The 16,836-nt window shown below is 45.1% G+C and overlaps 1 protein-coding gene across 3 annotated transcripts in view; it reads right to left on the reverse strand.

Moving 5' to 3' along the window:
• Positions 1-10,351: 10,351 nt before the first annotated feature.
• CCDC85A (coiled-coil domain containing 85A) overlaps positions 10,352-16,836 on the reverse strand; it is a 68,084-nt gene continuing 61,599 nt past the window's right edge. For all 3 annotated transcript variants that reach the window (XM_054290251.1, XM_054290250.1, XM_054290249.1), the window contains one exon: positions 10,352-12,324. In XM_054290251.1, the coding sequence (XP_054146226.1) occupies positions 12,275-12,324 (50 nt within the window). In that variant the 3' untranslated portion in view covers positions 10,352-12,274. The remainder of the gene's footprint in view (positions 12,325-16,836) is intronic.

Below are 16,836 nucleotides of genomic sequence, written 5' to 3' on the forward strand. Positions count from 1 at the left end.
GCGAGCCAAAGCCAAGCACAGCTAAATTACACTCGCAGTGGCTGTGCCAAGCAGCCGCTGTGGCAGACCCAGCCCCGTGCGCATCCACCCACGGCAGCCCAGGCACGGAGGGGCCAAACTGCTCCCTGGCTGTCACACTGGCCCAGGTTTAGCCCTGTCCAGTGGAACATCCAAAATCCCATCGGGGAAGGCAGACAGGAGTTGCACAGTGGCAGTGCTGAGGGAGAGCTCCCACACCTGCACCTCAGCAGCCACAGGTGCTGCCGTGCTGCCTTTGCTGCTGCTCCAGCACAGAGCTCCCTTCCCTTCCAGCCCAGACTGACCCAGGAGCAAGTGCTATGTGACCAAGCAGCTCCCACCCCTCCCTGCTGACCGGGAAGCAGCAGATTATTGGGAAACAGGAATTATTTTCAACCTTGTTAGCATTTGCCAAGCGTCATTTCAGGCCTAACATTATCGGTGTTTAATAGGGCCATACTGAAAGTCTTTGAACCCTGCAATCAATACAGCTGAGCTGCTGCACAAAATTTACAATTGATCTGTGTTTCACTTCATTAAATGTTAGTTTTACAAGCTTTGAAGATAGGCCTGCTTAAAATTGTTTAACAACCTGTGGCTGCACCATCAGCTCTAAATGGCCACGCAGCACTGGCTGAAGGCTAACCCCACTAGTCAGTGATCCCTTGCCCTGCAACAGCATCAAACTCACTTTTAACAACCTGTAACATGTTCAGCAACATTCCTTTGAGCTCAAAGCACACTGACACAAACCACTTAGAGAGAGAGAGAGAGAGCACAGACAAGAAAACTGAAACCCTGGGCCCACCTTCTCTAAACACGCATCTCAGATGTGGCTGAGCTGCCCACCTACAGGCCTCAAGGAAAAACTCCTGAAAATTCTTCAAACTCTTCAATTTTAATTTTTTGAACATACCAGCTCCCCTGGAGCAAGCAGGCACAAGTTGTTATTCATTTGGAGACCACACAATCCTCAGGTGAGCTAAGCCATACAGATTTGCAGCAATAATAACGTGCACACCCAGCAAATTAATAATCAAATTGTTTTCTGGCTTCTCTTTCTTGATGCACTGAGTTAAGAGTGAAACACAAAACCTTGATTCCTGCTACACCAGGATGGCTGAGAGGATCTACCAAGCCCTTACTCCACAGGCAACGCTCTGCATGGGATAAATTATGAGGTCTGATAGCAAACCATCACTCTGGTACCACTACTAACACACAGTGTCACTTATCTTCTAGACAAGTGCAATATTTTAGTGCAAATGGGTTTATGTACTAGTATTTCCTCATTTCTATGGCCTTGCCTCAACAGCCTCTATATTTTCACCTCCACAGCCAACAGCTAGTAATGGAGAAAAATACTGTACATTCATTACAGATGAAAACAAAAAAAAAATCCTCATCCATTATTTCTTTATGCTCTGGTTAAAGGTTACGCTTTCCTCTTCATTCCTGTCTCCTGCAATTTATTAAGCCCTTTGCCAGGGTAATTCTTGAGGTAGGTAAACATCTATTTACACAAACAAGTGATTTATTGTACAAACTACCAGCAAAGAATCAGCATTCCTGAAAATTAAAAAAAAAAAGAAAAAAATATATATACATACATATCAGTAACTGAGGAAATTTGTCACCTACCATGTGCAGATAGCTGGGGTCTCCTTGTTTCTCCTGCCATCCGGAGCTGCTGCTGGGAACGCTGCCCGGCTCCCTTGGCAATGGTTACTCACGCTTGTGCCAAGGGCGGCTGTGCCAGTCCTGCCCCACGCCGGGGCCCTGCTCCCCTCAGAGGGGGCTCAGAGAACCAGCCCACATTTACAGCCCAAAAATGCAGCTCCCCCATTCACCAGACAAGCAATTGGACATGGCAAAAGCACAGAAAACATTTCTGCATTGGTACTCCACATGACTGACCAAAATCTCTCAGATGTGTCACTGTCATATTTTCTGAAAAATCCCTTTGCCAGGATTTCTTCTCCTGGAAAGCTGAGAAGCCTCAGAGAGAAATGAAAACAATAATTATCTGATTTGCTTTTCCTGTGTTTTGCTGCTTTGGAATGTGGTTTGGACATTGTTTACCAACTGGCCATTGTTCTATTGGTTTCATGTGAATTGTTTTGACTTAATGACCAATCACAATCCAGCTGCGTAAGGCTCTGGACAGAGTCAAGAGTTTTTCATTATCATCTTTTAGCCTTCTCTAAGTATCCTTTTTCTCTTCTTTAGTATAGTTTTAGTGTAACATTCTTTAATATAATATTATAAAATAATAAATTAGCCTTCTAAGAACATGGAGTCAGATTCACCTTTCCTCCCAGCAATGGGGGACCCCAAAAATACCACACAGATGCCACTGCTGAGGTGTTGCACTTCAGCAATTACTCATTCTCCTGCCAACAAATGGGAAACCTCTTTTGGTTGCCAGGAGCTCCATGGCCAGGAGGGAGACACACATACAAAGTGATCCAAACCACCCCTGCAACACATTGCAGGGAGGTTCACAGCACCCACTGCAGCAAAGGAATTCAGAGAATTCTCCTTTGTGCATCATTTCTCTCCCTCATCCACAGCTTTGCTTTGGGCCATGCTGACAGCAGAGGCTGGGGAGTGGAATGCTGGACTTGGAGATAAAGCACCACAAAATTCAATGTTTATTGTCCCTGTCTGCAGGAGAAAAGCTGTTTTACTGACATTCCTCACAAAACAAACACACTCCTACAGGGTAAAAGGAGCGGGGAGCTGCTCCAGCCACAGCCCAGCAGGACTTCACAAGGCCCAGCAGCCTCTGCCAGCTTGCCTGGCACAGCCACAAAACCAACTTCAGACCCAAGCAGAAGAACTGAAATCAGCTCTCAGCTGCTAAGTTTTATTCTTCTTTGAGCATTGACAAAACCCAGATGGTCTTTTCTCTGAGTGAAGACCATTTTGCACCTGGAAAACTCCAGTTGGGAAGAGAAACCAGAAGGCAAAGGGGAGAAATCTGCTTGTGCAAGCACTTTGCTTTGCAAACAGAGCTGTGCCCCTCTAATCAGCAGCAAATGTTCCTGTGCACAGCAGGAACATGTGCAGAGCAAACCTGTCTCTCAAAGAGATGAAGGCATTTCTTCACATCAATAAATATTTTACAGTGATGTAAACAAAAAACCCAAAACAGACACCTGTTGCAAGGTTTAAAATTGAGGGAAAATGTGTGAACAAAAATGGCGTTAATGAGGCTGTTTGGGATCTACCTTTCTTTTCTGAAATCATTTGAAAGATTGAAGGGCTGAAGTCAGCAGCAGATTGGAGGGATCTTCCCTCAGGAGCAGAGTTCAGACAGGAGGATTTTTCTGAGCAATGTTCCCAAGCAAAGGCCACCAAGCATTCCCAGATGCCTTCCAGTAGTAGCACAGCAAATAACACCACATAAACACTAAGCTAAGACCAAATGAAATATGCCTGCTTTTCAGGCCCAGGCTCCACACAGCCAGAGTAAACCCCATACAGAGTTACCCCTCTCCACCAACTTGTAAGGTGAAATTGATTTTTAATCCTTTTTAATCACTGCCTGTGACAATTCCCATGTAATTTACCCACTCCTCAGGAAATCACAACAGACACACCAAAACAAGAATAGAAATTGCATCGTTTTGAGGTAATTTTCCAGTCATTTATACCCATGAAATCCCAGCAAACAGGACTGCCTGTGTAAAGCAGCAATACTAACATGAAGGGATTTGGGCCTTTTTTTTAAGTGAATATCTGGTAAATCAGCATTAATTTTCTGGTGGGTTGGAATATTGTAAGGATCACTCAAGTAATTGAAAACAGAATAAAAACTTGGGTTTGTGTGCAGTTACAGTTCAGCACTGCAGTCATTTTTGCTGCCCTTTGGACATCTTTAGGTGTCTGAAAAGAATTAAAACTCACAGGACACATCTGAGCAGAGAGTAACTTTGGTTACACAGCTCTCTTCTAATACCATCCCTTAACTGTCAGGAACTTCAACAGCTCCTCTTGTTCAAGCCACTGAAATTCTGAGGCTAGTAATATACAAAATAGGAACTGGAAATGTTGTTAATAGGCAGTTTAGCCCAAAATCTTTTTGGGAGCATCTTTAATTACTCCTAGGGATGAATATGAAAAAAGCCTGCCTAGTAGCTCCTCCTCAACCAAATGAATAGCATGGGGTAAGTAGACTAAACATCTTTTTCCCTCTTGCAATCACTCTGATTTATGGATTGTTTACATTTCTTCTATGATGACAGAAAACTAAAATGCAGCAAATATGACTTAGAACCCATTTTTTATAATGTGCATTCAGAAAGTTTTCCTCAGTCTGTGACATCAACAGCTCCTGAGTTACCCACAGGCACAAGTGAAAGCACAATTTACTTATGTAGATTCCACCCAGCCCAAGAAAAATTCTCTCCCTCTATGACACAAAGGACTGGAAATCTCCAAATTCCACTTTTGTTTTTTTTCTTTTTCCCCATCCAGACTCTCCCAGATCATTATTTTCTGTATTTATAGCAAGTACCTGTGCTGGAGGTGAAGGCCCGGTCCTGTGACGGGAGAACAGAGCCGTGAGGGAAGATGGCAGAGATGGGGCTGTGAGGGGAAATGGGGCCATGAGGGAAAAATTGAGCTGAGAGGAGAGAGAGAGGCGCTATGAGGGGAGAATGGTGCTGTGAAAGGGGAGAGCTGTGAGGGGAGATGGCAGAGATGGGGCTGTGAGGGGAGAATGGGGTTCATGAGGGAAAAACTGAGCTGTGAGGAGACAGAAAGAAGAGTTATGAGGGGAGAGAGTTGCGAGGGGAGACGGCAGAGATGGGGCTCTGAGGGGAGAATGGGCTGTGAGGGAAGATGGCGGAGATGGGGCTGAGAGGGGAGTAGCGAGGGGAGAATGGGGCCATGAGGGAAAAATTGAGTTGTGAGGAGAGAGAGAGGATCTATGAGGGGAGAGAGTTGTGAGGGGAGACAGCAGAGATGGAGCTGTGAGGGGAGAATGGGGCCATGAGGGAGAAATTGAGCTGTGAGGAGAGAGAGAGGAGCTAGGAGGGGAGAATGGTACTGTGAGGGAAGGTGTGAGGGGAGAATGAGGCCGTGAGGGAAAATGGCAGAGATGGGGCTGTGAAGGGAGTTGTGAGGGAAGAATGGAGTTCATGAGGGGAGAGAGAGAGGGGAGTTGTGAGGGAAGAGAGAGGAGTTGTGAGGGGAGAGAGTGGGGAGCGAGAGGGGAGTTATGGGGAAATGAGGCCGTTGAGGGGAAAATGGGGCTGTGAGGAGACGGGGTAGTTATGAGGGAAGAAAGGGGCCCTGAGGGGAGAGAGAGGAGAGTTGTGAGGGGACACTGCGGAATATGGGGCTGTAAAGGGAATTGTGGGGGAAGATGAATCCATGAGGGGGGAAGAGAAGGGTTGTGAGGGAAGATGGTGCCGTGAGAGGGGAGAGACGAAAGCCGTGAGGTGAGATGGGAGTTGTGAGGGGAGATGAGGCTCTGAAGGGGCTCTGAGGGGCTGTGTGAAGGAGGTGCTGCTCCCGCCGGTTCCCGCCGTCCCGGCTGCATCATGTGGAAAAGCTCATTGCAAACACCAGCTCCGGGCAGCTGAGGGGACAGAAACACCCCAACAACCCCTGCCCCGATCCCAGCAAGAAAATCCTGGGATGCGACAGGACCAAGCCCTCGGTATTTCCCTCAACCAGGCGAGCACATTTCCGACTGAGACCTCAGCACCAATTAATTAATCGAGATCCAAGATAAAACCTTATCAGCGCCAGTCTAGGCACTGATCACCGGCTGCCTCTTCTCTCCATTGTTCCCTTTTTCCTGCTAAGGTAGGGATATTAGCAGGGGAAAAGTCAAGCCGGCTGTCACATAGAACTATCCTCTAAGAAAAAACAGCTTCAAAAGAGCTGAGGGAAGCAGCTGGGAAAGCTTCAAGTTGTCTATTTTTCATTTATTTGCCTTTTTTTTTAACCAACTGCTCATTTTTACACCTGAAAATGCATCCAAAGTACCTTTAGAGCAGCACATTCATTGCTCTCTGCTGGCACATACCTGCCTTCCCACTCAGCTCAGCTTTCCATCAGCACTCACAGAAACATTTTCCTGGACACAGTAAAGTTATTTACTTAACATAAGCACATATGGATTATGGATGCTCTGCACAGATATTCCTGCACTTTCCATTCTGTCAGGGTACCAACACAACTTCTTCAACCCTCAAAATGCTCCATGCAAAACTCTGAAATCTCTAGTGAGAAGCCAAAGAGATGCTGCAAAATGGCCACAACAGGCTTAAAAATAAAAAACAAAAGGAAGTGTGAAAATCGTACCAGAAAGGAAAAAGGAAAAAAAAACCCCACACAGTTTTAACATCGGAATATACAAGAATACTTGTAAGAAAGGCTTTAAATTGAGTTTCATAATTTGTTTTGATTGAAGAAAAGGCCTTACTCATGACATCACTCATCTTGCACCTAATTGTATGCACATGTTAGGGCTCCAGCCTGAAGCAATGGGTTAATTCTCCAATTATTTCACAGGATTAAAACTACTTTTTTTTTTTCCCCCAGGAAATGTAGTGTGATTGTGAAGCCCATCAAGACATGCTATTTCATAATTAATTCTAAATAAAAAGTGAATTCTCTCCTTTGTCTAAATAGTTTGCTTTGGCTCAGCTAGGAGCAGCAATTAGCAGGACAGCCTCCCTGAACACATTTGATCTGCTACAGGGTTTCCTGCTGTGGATCAGAGGAACAAACCTGATTTCACACAATCCATGGGGTTTATGTTGGCTGGATGTGCTGTAATTAAAATGATCTTTTTTTTCCCCAAGGGCTTTGTTTATCTGCTTGTGCTTTCTCACAGAGAGGCATTCACGTAGCTAATTTAGCACTTCTGTTGATTTACACTCCTGCTCTTTACCAGCTCCCTTTGTAGCATTCGCTGTTTGTAGTTTGGTGCAGAAACTGGGACCTGTTGTCACTGGTGTTATAGGTCTGTTTTATTGGCAGGAGTAGAGGAACAGTTCCCATGGAAACATTCCCATCTTTCATGGTGTGCTTTTCCTGGGATTCTCAAGGTTGGGTAGGGTGGGCTCTGGGCCTTCCTAAATGGGAGCATGCAGCAGTCTGTGAAAACTTCCCCTTCAGCAGGGGGAGGAAAATCTGTATTTTTAGATTGTGTATTTCCTCTCTTAGGAAGCCTAATGCCTGTGAAAACAGAGCAGCTCCACAGCCCCACACCACTGATTGATGTTCAGGCCAATCCCACCGCTCTGACAACAAACCGGATCCTATATGGAAAGGGCACCTCCAAACCCAAGAGAACATTTTCCTTTCACTCTGACATTTGCACTTAAGCTGTGAGTGGAGCTGTGGTTTAGCAGGGCTCAGCACACCGGCCTGAGCCAGCATGGCCCTCCCTGTGTCACACCAGGCACTTCCCAAGCTCCTTGGAAAAAACCCCAAACACACCATCAAACCCCTCCTGCTCTCCAGTGGAGGTGTTCAGGCCTGGGAACATCACTGCTCACAAGCCAATCCCAGCCCCTGGCACTTACCAAGAGTGATGAGAAAAATAAAATGAAGTCACCTGTGAAAGGATTAAACCGCCTTCTCTCTCCTTCAGTGTTTGCCACACACAGGTGAGCTCATTGCAAATTGATTGTCCCACCTAAACACAGCATGAGATTCACCTGCAGCAGCCTGGATCCTGGCAGGGCAGGAACCCATCCCCTAGCAATGGGCTCCCAGTGTTAATTTTTCCTTTTTTTTTTATCTGCAGCCTCACAAATATTTATTTTAATGTACTTCAACCTATACACAGCAGTGGGGAGCAAAAAAATCCAAAGAAACTTCAAACTTCAGGGCCACAGCCAGTGCTTTGAAGAGATCCTTACAACAAGTTCTTATTCAAGAGGAGAGTAATAATAATGTTCTAACAAACACATGAAATAATTCAATATTATTATTTTGGCAGGTCTTTGTGAACCAGGTGTTTAGGAAGCAGTTTCAGACAGGAGCAGGTGATGCAGTCTCTGGGGTCCTTCCCCACAAGCCAGTAGCATGAGGAGAGCCACTGATGCCTGGACCAGGCTGGAGTTCCTTAGAGCCTGACTCCAGCAAAGCCCTCATATCAGCATCACAGGACTCTGTGGTTTTACTTATTTCCATCATCCCCATCAATATTTCTCAATTTCAGAATTACTCACACAGAACTGTCTGAGCTTCCACAGTTAAAGATTCAACTAAGGTTTCTGTCTCTGGTCTATGTTATCTTAAGCATTTAAAACACAGTCATATTTTTATTTATGTAAGAGTACTCAAAAGTTCATTTTCCTTCACACTACCATCTCTGTGTTGCTTGACTCCCACCAATCCCACATAGTCTTGCTAAGCCTTCCCCTCCTCTGACCTTCCACACGTTGGAAACCTCAACCATGCCATGCTATTTCTGGGATTTAAAAAAACCCAACCAAACAGGAGGAGTCTGGAGCCACCCAGCAGGAGGGGAAGGAGCTTTTTCTTTAAGAAAAGAGTGAGTCCAAGCAAGGGGATTTGCTCATTCTTCCTTTGGCAGTTCCCCCTCACTCCCAGTATTGCACACACCAGACCCGAGTTGCCAGCTCTGGCAAACACCACCTCACAATCCTCTCCTGCACGTGCTAGAAAGTCCCATAAGCACAAATCAGCACAGAAAATCCCTGTTTGCTTCTTGATTAATTAATGCAGAGCCTCTATTTACTCATTCCAGGCAGAGCTGCTATCAAGCCAGCTGTTCTTACCTTGGGGACCTTGGATGGCCAGAGCTGCAGTTTGGTGCTGGTTTGGGGACAGTCATGGCTGCTTCACCTGAGCCTGGAAAACACAAGTGTGGAGACAGACAGAGATTTTTGGCATTCCATACCCAGCAGCTGCATTTGCTGGCCCATTCTGCTCCAGATAAAAGACAATCTCACCAAGACATTTTTTTCCACTTAAAAGTGGGGAGAAAAAAGTGGCTGAGCCATTTTCTTCTCTATTAAAGTGGTGAGATCAGTACAAAGAATTCACACCACCCTGGCAGTTACTTCAAAAACATTTGGGGAATTAAAAAAACCAGTGCCCTGGCATGGCTGGTATTTGTTGGGAAGGCAACACAGAGAGCCTGGGGGGCATTTGGTGTTTGAGAGGTTTGGGTAGCACAAAGGAGCACTGGGCCAGGCACTGTCCCCAGGCCACAGAGGCTGTTTGGGCTGGCTCTGCTCAAAACATTACAAAGGGCACTCTGGCTTCATGCCACATTCATAAACATGTCCATCAAGTGCAGCCTTTGGGGAACAGGCTCTACTGAAGCCAGTCACTTGCTGAAAACAAAGTGCCATTCTTTACCTTCTAACCCTTCAGCAAAGCAGCTTTCCTGCAGTACAGAAGGTAAAATCCTCTCCATACATCCACTACACAAGTGCTATTTAAAATTCACTTGCACAATGAATTTAGAGTTCATTCAGGCTCAGCTCAGATCCTGGGAAAGGCCCTGTAACAACATCTTCAACCAGAGCAGAATTCTGCTAAAAACAGCCACACAAAGAGTCCACGAGTCTTGGCACAGTTGCATTTCACTGAAAAAGGCTGAACCACAGGGGCAGAGAGCAAGACAGAGGAGCTGAAGGTCCCCAAGAACTACAGCAATTTTTATTCATTAGCACAGAGGCATTTCAGCAGGCTACACACTCTCCCAAGAGCCCTGACCCCCTTCTCCACACACTGCCCACTTTCTCCTCTTAGGAAGGTGCATTTTAAGGAGTTCCCATGGGATTTATTAGCTCAGAGATATTGATTGTACTAAGTATCTCCTTTCTCCAGAAAACTCAGTGAAAGTTCTCTGGCCTGCACCAAGAGCCAGCCCTTTCCCCTGGCCCACACGAGCCCATCCTGGGACAGGGACGTGGTGACACACAAGGCCACCAACACACTACAGGACGCTGCCAACCCCACCAGCACCCCTTACCTGAACAAGAAGACTCCAGGAGCTCTACATTCCCCTGTCTGCACCCCAAGACTGCTCTGTGAGGAGGGCAGGAAGAAAGAAGCAGCCCAACTGTCCTGGGGCTGCAAACACAGCACAGCTGAGGACTGAACGAGTTGCACCTGTGCACAATTACCCACAGCTATTTCTTGTTAAGCAGAAAACAGAGAAGCAACTTCACATTGCTGGGATTTTTTTAAGATACCTGGCAAGAAAATGAAGAAAACTGCACAGTGTGCTGCTAATTTCTCAACCAAGCATTTTCAATGGCTCCTGCCTGTAAGCCCAAGCAGCTCAGAGCTTCAGTCAGTAAAGGAGAGAAAACAAGGGTGGGATTCTATAATTTATTACCATTGCTAAGATGAACACAATACTTGATACCCCATCGTATGCAGAACTGTAAAAAAATAGTTTTAATACAGTATCAAAATTTACACAAGTGTAGTGTCAAAAGACCAGGGTCCCTCTCTTGGCCCCTGCACACCCAGAGTGCAGGCACAAGTACAGGTGATACAGCTGTTCATACATACAGAGATAGGAATACAACAATTGAAATTGAACTCTGCAAACAATATAGGGCAGAAAACAACCTGGGAAGAGAACAGATCTCTGGCTGGGCTGGGGTTATATCAGAAACCACGCAGGAGGGCAATGGGTCAAAACAGAAGGCTGGATTCTGCACTTCCAACTCAAGGAGAAGCAGTGAAAGGGAGTTTTCCCAAGAAAGCAACGCTGGATCAGAGGCCTTACATTGAATGGTACCAAGTGAAAATAACAACAGAAACCAACAGAATTACTGCTGCAAATGAACACACTTTTTCTGAAGACAGATAGCAGATTTACATCATACTCCTATATAACAAAAGATTGTACAGCAACAGAGCTACATTTCACTGCAAATAGCCCACGGATACAGTCCAAGCTCAGAAAAACAGAGGTTCTGACTTTGGCTCAAATCTCAGTAAACAAGAACAAACCAGAAACCCAGGAATTGTTGCATTCCTATTTTTTTTTAATTAATTTTTATTAGTCTTTTTGATATTCAGCTATGGTAAAAAGTTAAGCAACAGCATTCAGTCACAAGCCTGTTGCACATTCATACATGAAACTATCATTGCTTTAAGATATACACAAAATATCTATCGTTGTAATTCAATACACACAACTAGGATCATACACAGAGATAAAAATAAACTAAGCACATCTAGGGCGCCGTCTGGTCAAATCTCAGGCAATCTGAACAAGAGCTTTCTGCCTCATAATAATGAAAGGCATGCTCTGAGGATAATAAAACCTTTTTCTTTGAAAGAACGCTACAGTGGCAAGAAAAGCTTTTTTTTAATAATGCAGTGCAATCTTTTAGATCCTTGTAGGCTTTTGTTAAACAAACCAGCATGTCTCTAAATTAAACAGTAGAAATTAGCATCCTGACAATTGGGATATAATTTCCAAAATAAATTCTAATGGAAATCCTGACTTGAGACCTGTAATAATGATGCCTAAGTATTCTGTTCATTAAAGGACCTTTCATTAAACACCTTACACCTCTTCAGAAGATGTGCATCAAAAAGAAAGCTATCTTGACTTTCATTTAGAAAGAAATTGTGGATCACTACAAGTACTGTAGTTATGCTACACTACCGGCTGGTTAGGACTTTATGGTCTTTTAGCACCTCCAAAGGCAGGTATTCTACCAAAGCAAAAAAATCACCTGGAAATTGCCTAAGCACCATTAACGGATCCTTTACAGACTGAAGTGTGAGTTACTAAGAAGCGACTTCCTCAAACCTGCAGAGACCAAAGGCACAGTTTATCAGTGTCTCTCCAGTCTGCTGAAAACCTCTCTTAAATCCAGTGGAAAACTCCTTCAGACCTATCAGAGATTCACTGTAACTAACAAAAAGAAAACTTATTTCACCTAATGCCTGCAGAATCCCAAATATCTTTTGGTTAGGATGGCAATACCTCAGTGCTTCTAAGGGTGGAGTGTTGCATTGAGGGCGCAGAGCTTCGTTAGCTGGGCTATTGGAACAGCAGGATGGGGGACACTGCCACACAGCTCCCTGGCAGGCCCCTGTGCAGAATGTCCCCCCTTTCCAGCAGTCTCTTGCAGGGCAGACCCCCGTGCTCAGATGGGGATTGGGCGGACGCAGGCGGTGCTTCCCCTCTCCTGGGCATTCAGGCCGTGCTCTTCAGAGAGAGGATGTGCTCAGGGCCTCTTACATGGGTCCTTTGTACTGATTTCCTGACAAGTGCTGTCTAATTCCAGGGCACGACCCTGCAGCATCTCCAAGTTTCCTCCACACAACCTAGAGGGAGGGATGGAAAGAGAGCTCGGTTATTGTTCCCAGGGAAGGAGCACCGGTGTTCCTATGGACATGCATCTGGAATGCCACACACACCATGCAGCACAGCTGGGACACAGGGCAGGACACACACAGGAGCAGAGACTGCCTCTCAAGGGACACAACATTGCTTCTGAACACAGAAAGCACATGCTGCCAGGTAAAAATGACTAAAAACAGGGACACATGAACTGCACGTGCATCACTGGGATACTTCACGCTCCACACACAAGACTGAGGGTGTTTGCAGACCTCAACAGAAACTGTCCAACAATTTCCCCAACCACATCTCCTGCAGGATGTGATTCAGAAGAACAAAGATCCATCCAGAGGTGTCTAAATGTCTCCAGTTTAAAAACCACAGAGCAGTTCTCTATTTCCAAGGGTTTACTTGTTCTCTTAAAATCAAGCAAGGCATTACAAGTGTTCACTCCACTAGCTCTTCCTTGAGGTCAGAGGAATTCTGCCTGCCCTCACTGTGCTACACTCTGCTTAACACCCATGTTACAATGCTGGAATTAAAAAGGCAGAGAAGGGATATCCCCCAGCACTCAGGAAAGTATTTTATAATGATTTACAGAAAGGTTGATGGAATAGGAGCACAAGAACAGCAGCTTGTATCATGTCCCCAGGCCTCTCAGGGAGCACTAGAGACAAGAATGGTGATTTCTATCAATTGTATCACAATTTCAGATTTTTTTTGTAACTGCTACCAAATCACCCACTAATCTCCAGGACAACAGCAATAAAACTGTCAAGAAAGGTAAAAGCTGTTTTCCATTGTCATAATTCATTATTTGTATTTTACCAGTGCCTAAAGTCCAGCAGGGTACAGACTCTGCATTAGCTGGCACTGAATAAAAACAAAGGAGGTAGATCCTGGGAAGCTGACATCCTGAAAAGGTAGTTCCTGGAGCTGATGAGCAAAGGCAGAACAAACCCAAGGTCCTACTGTGATTCTGTGCAAGAGATGGGAAAATAACCCAGTTTCTCTGAGCCTTTGCTGAAGAAAACCTGAGTGTAAGCATGAAAACCAGAAATATTTTAGACTGGAAACAACCTGGCTACCGTGCTAAAGCCAAACAAAGTCAAGCCTTTAAAGGGAAGTGCCTTTAATTCCAATGGGTGGGCATGGCCCAAACCCTGCAAACTTGCCATATGACAAAATCTTGCAGCCAGAAATCCCAAGTCACCATCATAAAAAACCTGTGTGCTTTAGGCACGTTTGCTGTGCAGTGAAACACCACAGTGATGAGAGCATGAAAAATGGGGGTTCAGTGACACCTCCCAAACTTGGTGTGTGGGGCACAGTCAGGCTGGATCTGACCATTCTTTCCAACCTCTGGTTCCTGATTTTCCTAACTTAATACAAGCAGAGAGGAAGATCTCCTGGACAGCTTTTGTGAGAAGGCACATTGCACCTACCCATGACTTTCAACAATTTTTCCTCTCAATAAACATTAAGACAATATTTACCATGCAGTTAATGCTGACACAGTAACAAACCAGGGGGTGACTCTTCCCAAAGTCCCTTGTCCCAGCTGAATGAGTGACCCCTGCTTGCTAGGAAGGGACAAACCTATACAAGAGAGCCCATGCCCTAAGCACAAGTTGGGGTCAAAATGTCCCTCAAAATAATTCCAAATATCAGCAGAAACCTCAGCTAAAGGACAGCTGAGAGGCTCATGATGCAGCCATGGAGGAGCCTGCACCCAACTGCAGAGGAGAGCCATTACATCTGCAGCAGCATTCCAGCCCTGTGGGACTTCAGGAAATACCCCTGGAATTCTCAGCTCCCTGAGTCCTCCTGCCCAGCTACACCCCTAATCCCAGCTGGTGTATCCCACCTTCCCTTGGCCTCCCTTCCCAAGTGAATTACAAACTAAACTTCCCAGCAACCTGAGAAAAATCAGGAATAACACCCCTCCAGACATTCCTGTGCTTTGGAATTACCCCCATGCTGTCTAATACCCCTTGAACTACCTCCAAACCTGCTGCCACATGTGGCTACATTCTCAAAAGGCACTACAAGGTTATAAATGCAAAGCAAAACCATTCCCAAATCCGTTGTTGATGAGGAGGCACCAATTCCATTTGCACATCCTGAGGAGAGAATTCCCACCTCTGTTATCTTAATAAAATAACAGCACTATCATTTACACCACAGAATTCCTACAGCATGAATTACACATCCATATTTGCATTTTGCAATATTTTGGTACCAGATTGCATTTTGGTACCAGTCAACACCACACATCAAAATTCTGGAGCTCAAAGTGAAACTTGTCATCGTTCCACTGTTTTCACAGGCAAAAGGATGCCATGGCAAATGTTTCCTGTGAAACACCCACAGTGCATCAGGCTGCAGCTAAACACTGAGTTACAGCCTGGCAGGGACTGCAAGGAGAATGCAAAAGAAAAGAAACATTATAATTAGTTCATCACAAATCCCTTGTGCTTTTAATGTGGGCTGGGTGGGTGTAAGAGAAGACAAAACCAGAAAGGAAATAACCAACTATTTAAAAAGTATAATAATATATCAATAGTCAAATCAGGCACAGATTATAAAAGTCAGAGGAAAAGGGAGCATTTCAATGCCAGCAGCAGAGCTCTGAATGGCTGGGGAACAAAGGGACAAGGTGGGATACAAGTATATATTTGAGATTTACACAAAGGAAGTGATAATGTCAAATTGAGCATTTTGGAAGTGGCATTACTTACATCACAAGAATTTTTATGAATTACTGTTAAATATGTATAACTTACAAACTGGGGTTTTAGCCATCAATTGTGAATAAATATCATAGGCAGAAAAATACAAAAGGGCCATTGTTCAGGTGGGGAAACTGAGGCTGTCAGGCTTCATCACACTTGCCAAGTTTTATTCTTATGAAGGATAAATTCAGGTCAGCTGAGTCATACATTACTTTATCCCAGATATATTATACACATAGATTTTTCTGATCAATACTAACCTGCATGTTAACACTGCAGTGTTCCTAATGAAACAGTAATTGCATTACAGAAACAGTAATTGACTTAATTTCCATATCAAATCTTCAAGGGCGTACTGTCAGCATTTAAACAAAGATTACTCTGCATCTTCAGGTGTTTCCAGGCTCAATATGGAATGCAAAATTCAACACCTTAAACTTACCCTGCACATTTTCCCAGCTGTCTCAGTGCAAAGCAAATCTGTGTGCAGCACCACAGGCAGTTTGGTCAGACACAAGTGGCCCAGGCATGGGGACACACACGTGGCAACAACTTCTCCCAGCAGGTCATGGAAGAGCCTTGGCCAAGCAGCTGCATGCCAAAGCTCTGCTCCTGTTCCCCACTTCCTCCACCAGAAGGAGAGTTCAGGCAATTGTTTAAATATTTTTTCATTGTTTTCAAAGCCAGGAAGACAACAGTATTTTAACAACTCCCTCCTCTGTTTCCTAATGGAAATATCCTTTTAAAACACATTCCTGCTCTTTAGGTTTCTTGCTGTGCACAAGCGGCTGCACTAACAATGAGGTTTTATAACACAGACTATTTCTTTGTTGCAGGAATTCCAAGTTGCCACATCTGTAAAGAAAAGCAAGCTCCTGGTGCTGGCTGGTTCCTCTCCTGCACCTGATCCTGCAGAGTGTGCATTCCCCAGAAAGGAGGGACCAAACCCAGGTGTCCCCCCTGGAAACAGCAGGGTCTGCTCCCTGGCTGGGGATGGGGAACTCGGGCACTCTGTGAGCTGACAGCTCACTCTCCATTTGGACACAACACCTCATTTATATCCATTGCTGCACTACCTCCTAGTGAACTTCCAGCTCAGCTTTCACATCACATTGAACTAAACTCTGTGTACTTCTTATCAATCCATTTCAGCAAGCAAAGCATCAGTGTTGTTCCAATATTTCACTTACACAGACCAGCTGTTATTACAGGTTGTCAAAAGCACCTTGTTAAATGCTCTCTTCAGGGAAGAGCCTTTGCCAAGGGGGATTTTAAGAGAACTACAAAAGGCTTTTTTCCATAATGACACATGATCTCTCAACAAAATTACCCAGCATAGCTTTATGTTCTCAGCAGCAGCAAGTGAAATACATGGAAGATGCAGAGAGGACCTGGAGCACTCTGAACCAGGCACTCCCTGGATCTGGGAACGTTTTACAAGGGTGAGAACGGAGCCCTCCTGGGGCACTCCCACTGCCTCCCATCTCGGGATGCCGGTAAAACAGCGAGGTGGCTGCAGGGTAGCGCTGCCCTGCCCGGGGCTGTGGTACAGGAAGGGATCTGATTGCTGTCATTTGTGCTCCTTTCACTTGCACAAACCCATTTCTTCAGGCTCCACCGAGGTGAAGCCAAATGTCACAATCACCCTGTGCAGGAACTCGGATGTCCAGTTAAGTCAACAGCACTGCCGAGCTCAAAACCAGAGCAAATGTCTGCAGAAGTCCCTTCCAGAAAGAGGACAAACCTCCCCTCCAAGGATGT

Source organism: Melozone crissalis, unplaced genomic scaffold, assembly GCF_028551555.1.
Source record: "Melozone crissalis strain CALT ecotype California unplaced genomic scaffold, PUWL_Pcris_2 ptg000081l_1, whole genome shotgun sequence".
Lineage (NCBI taxonomy): Eukaryota > Metazoa > Chordata > Aves > Passeriformes > Passerellidae > Melozone > Melozone crissalis.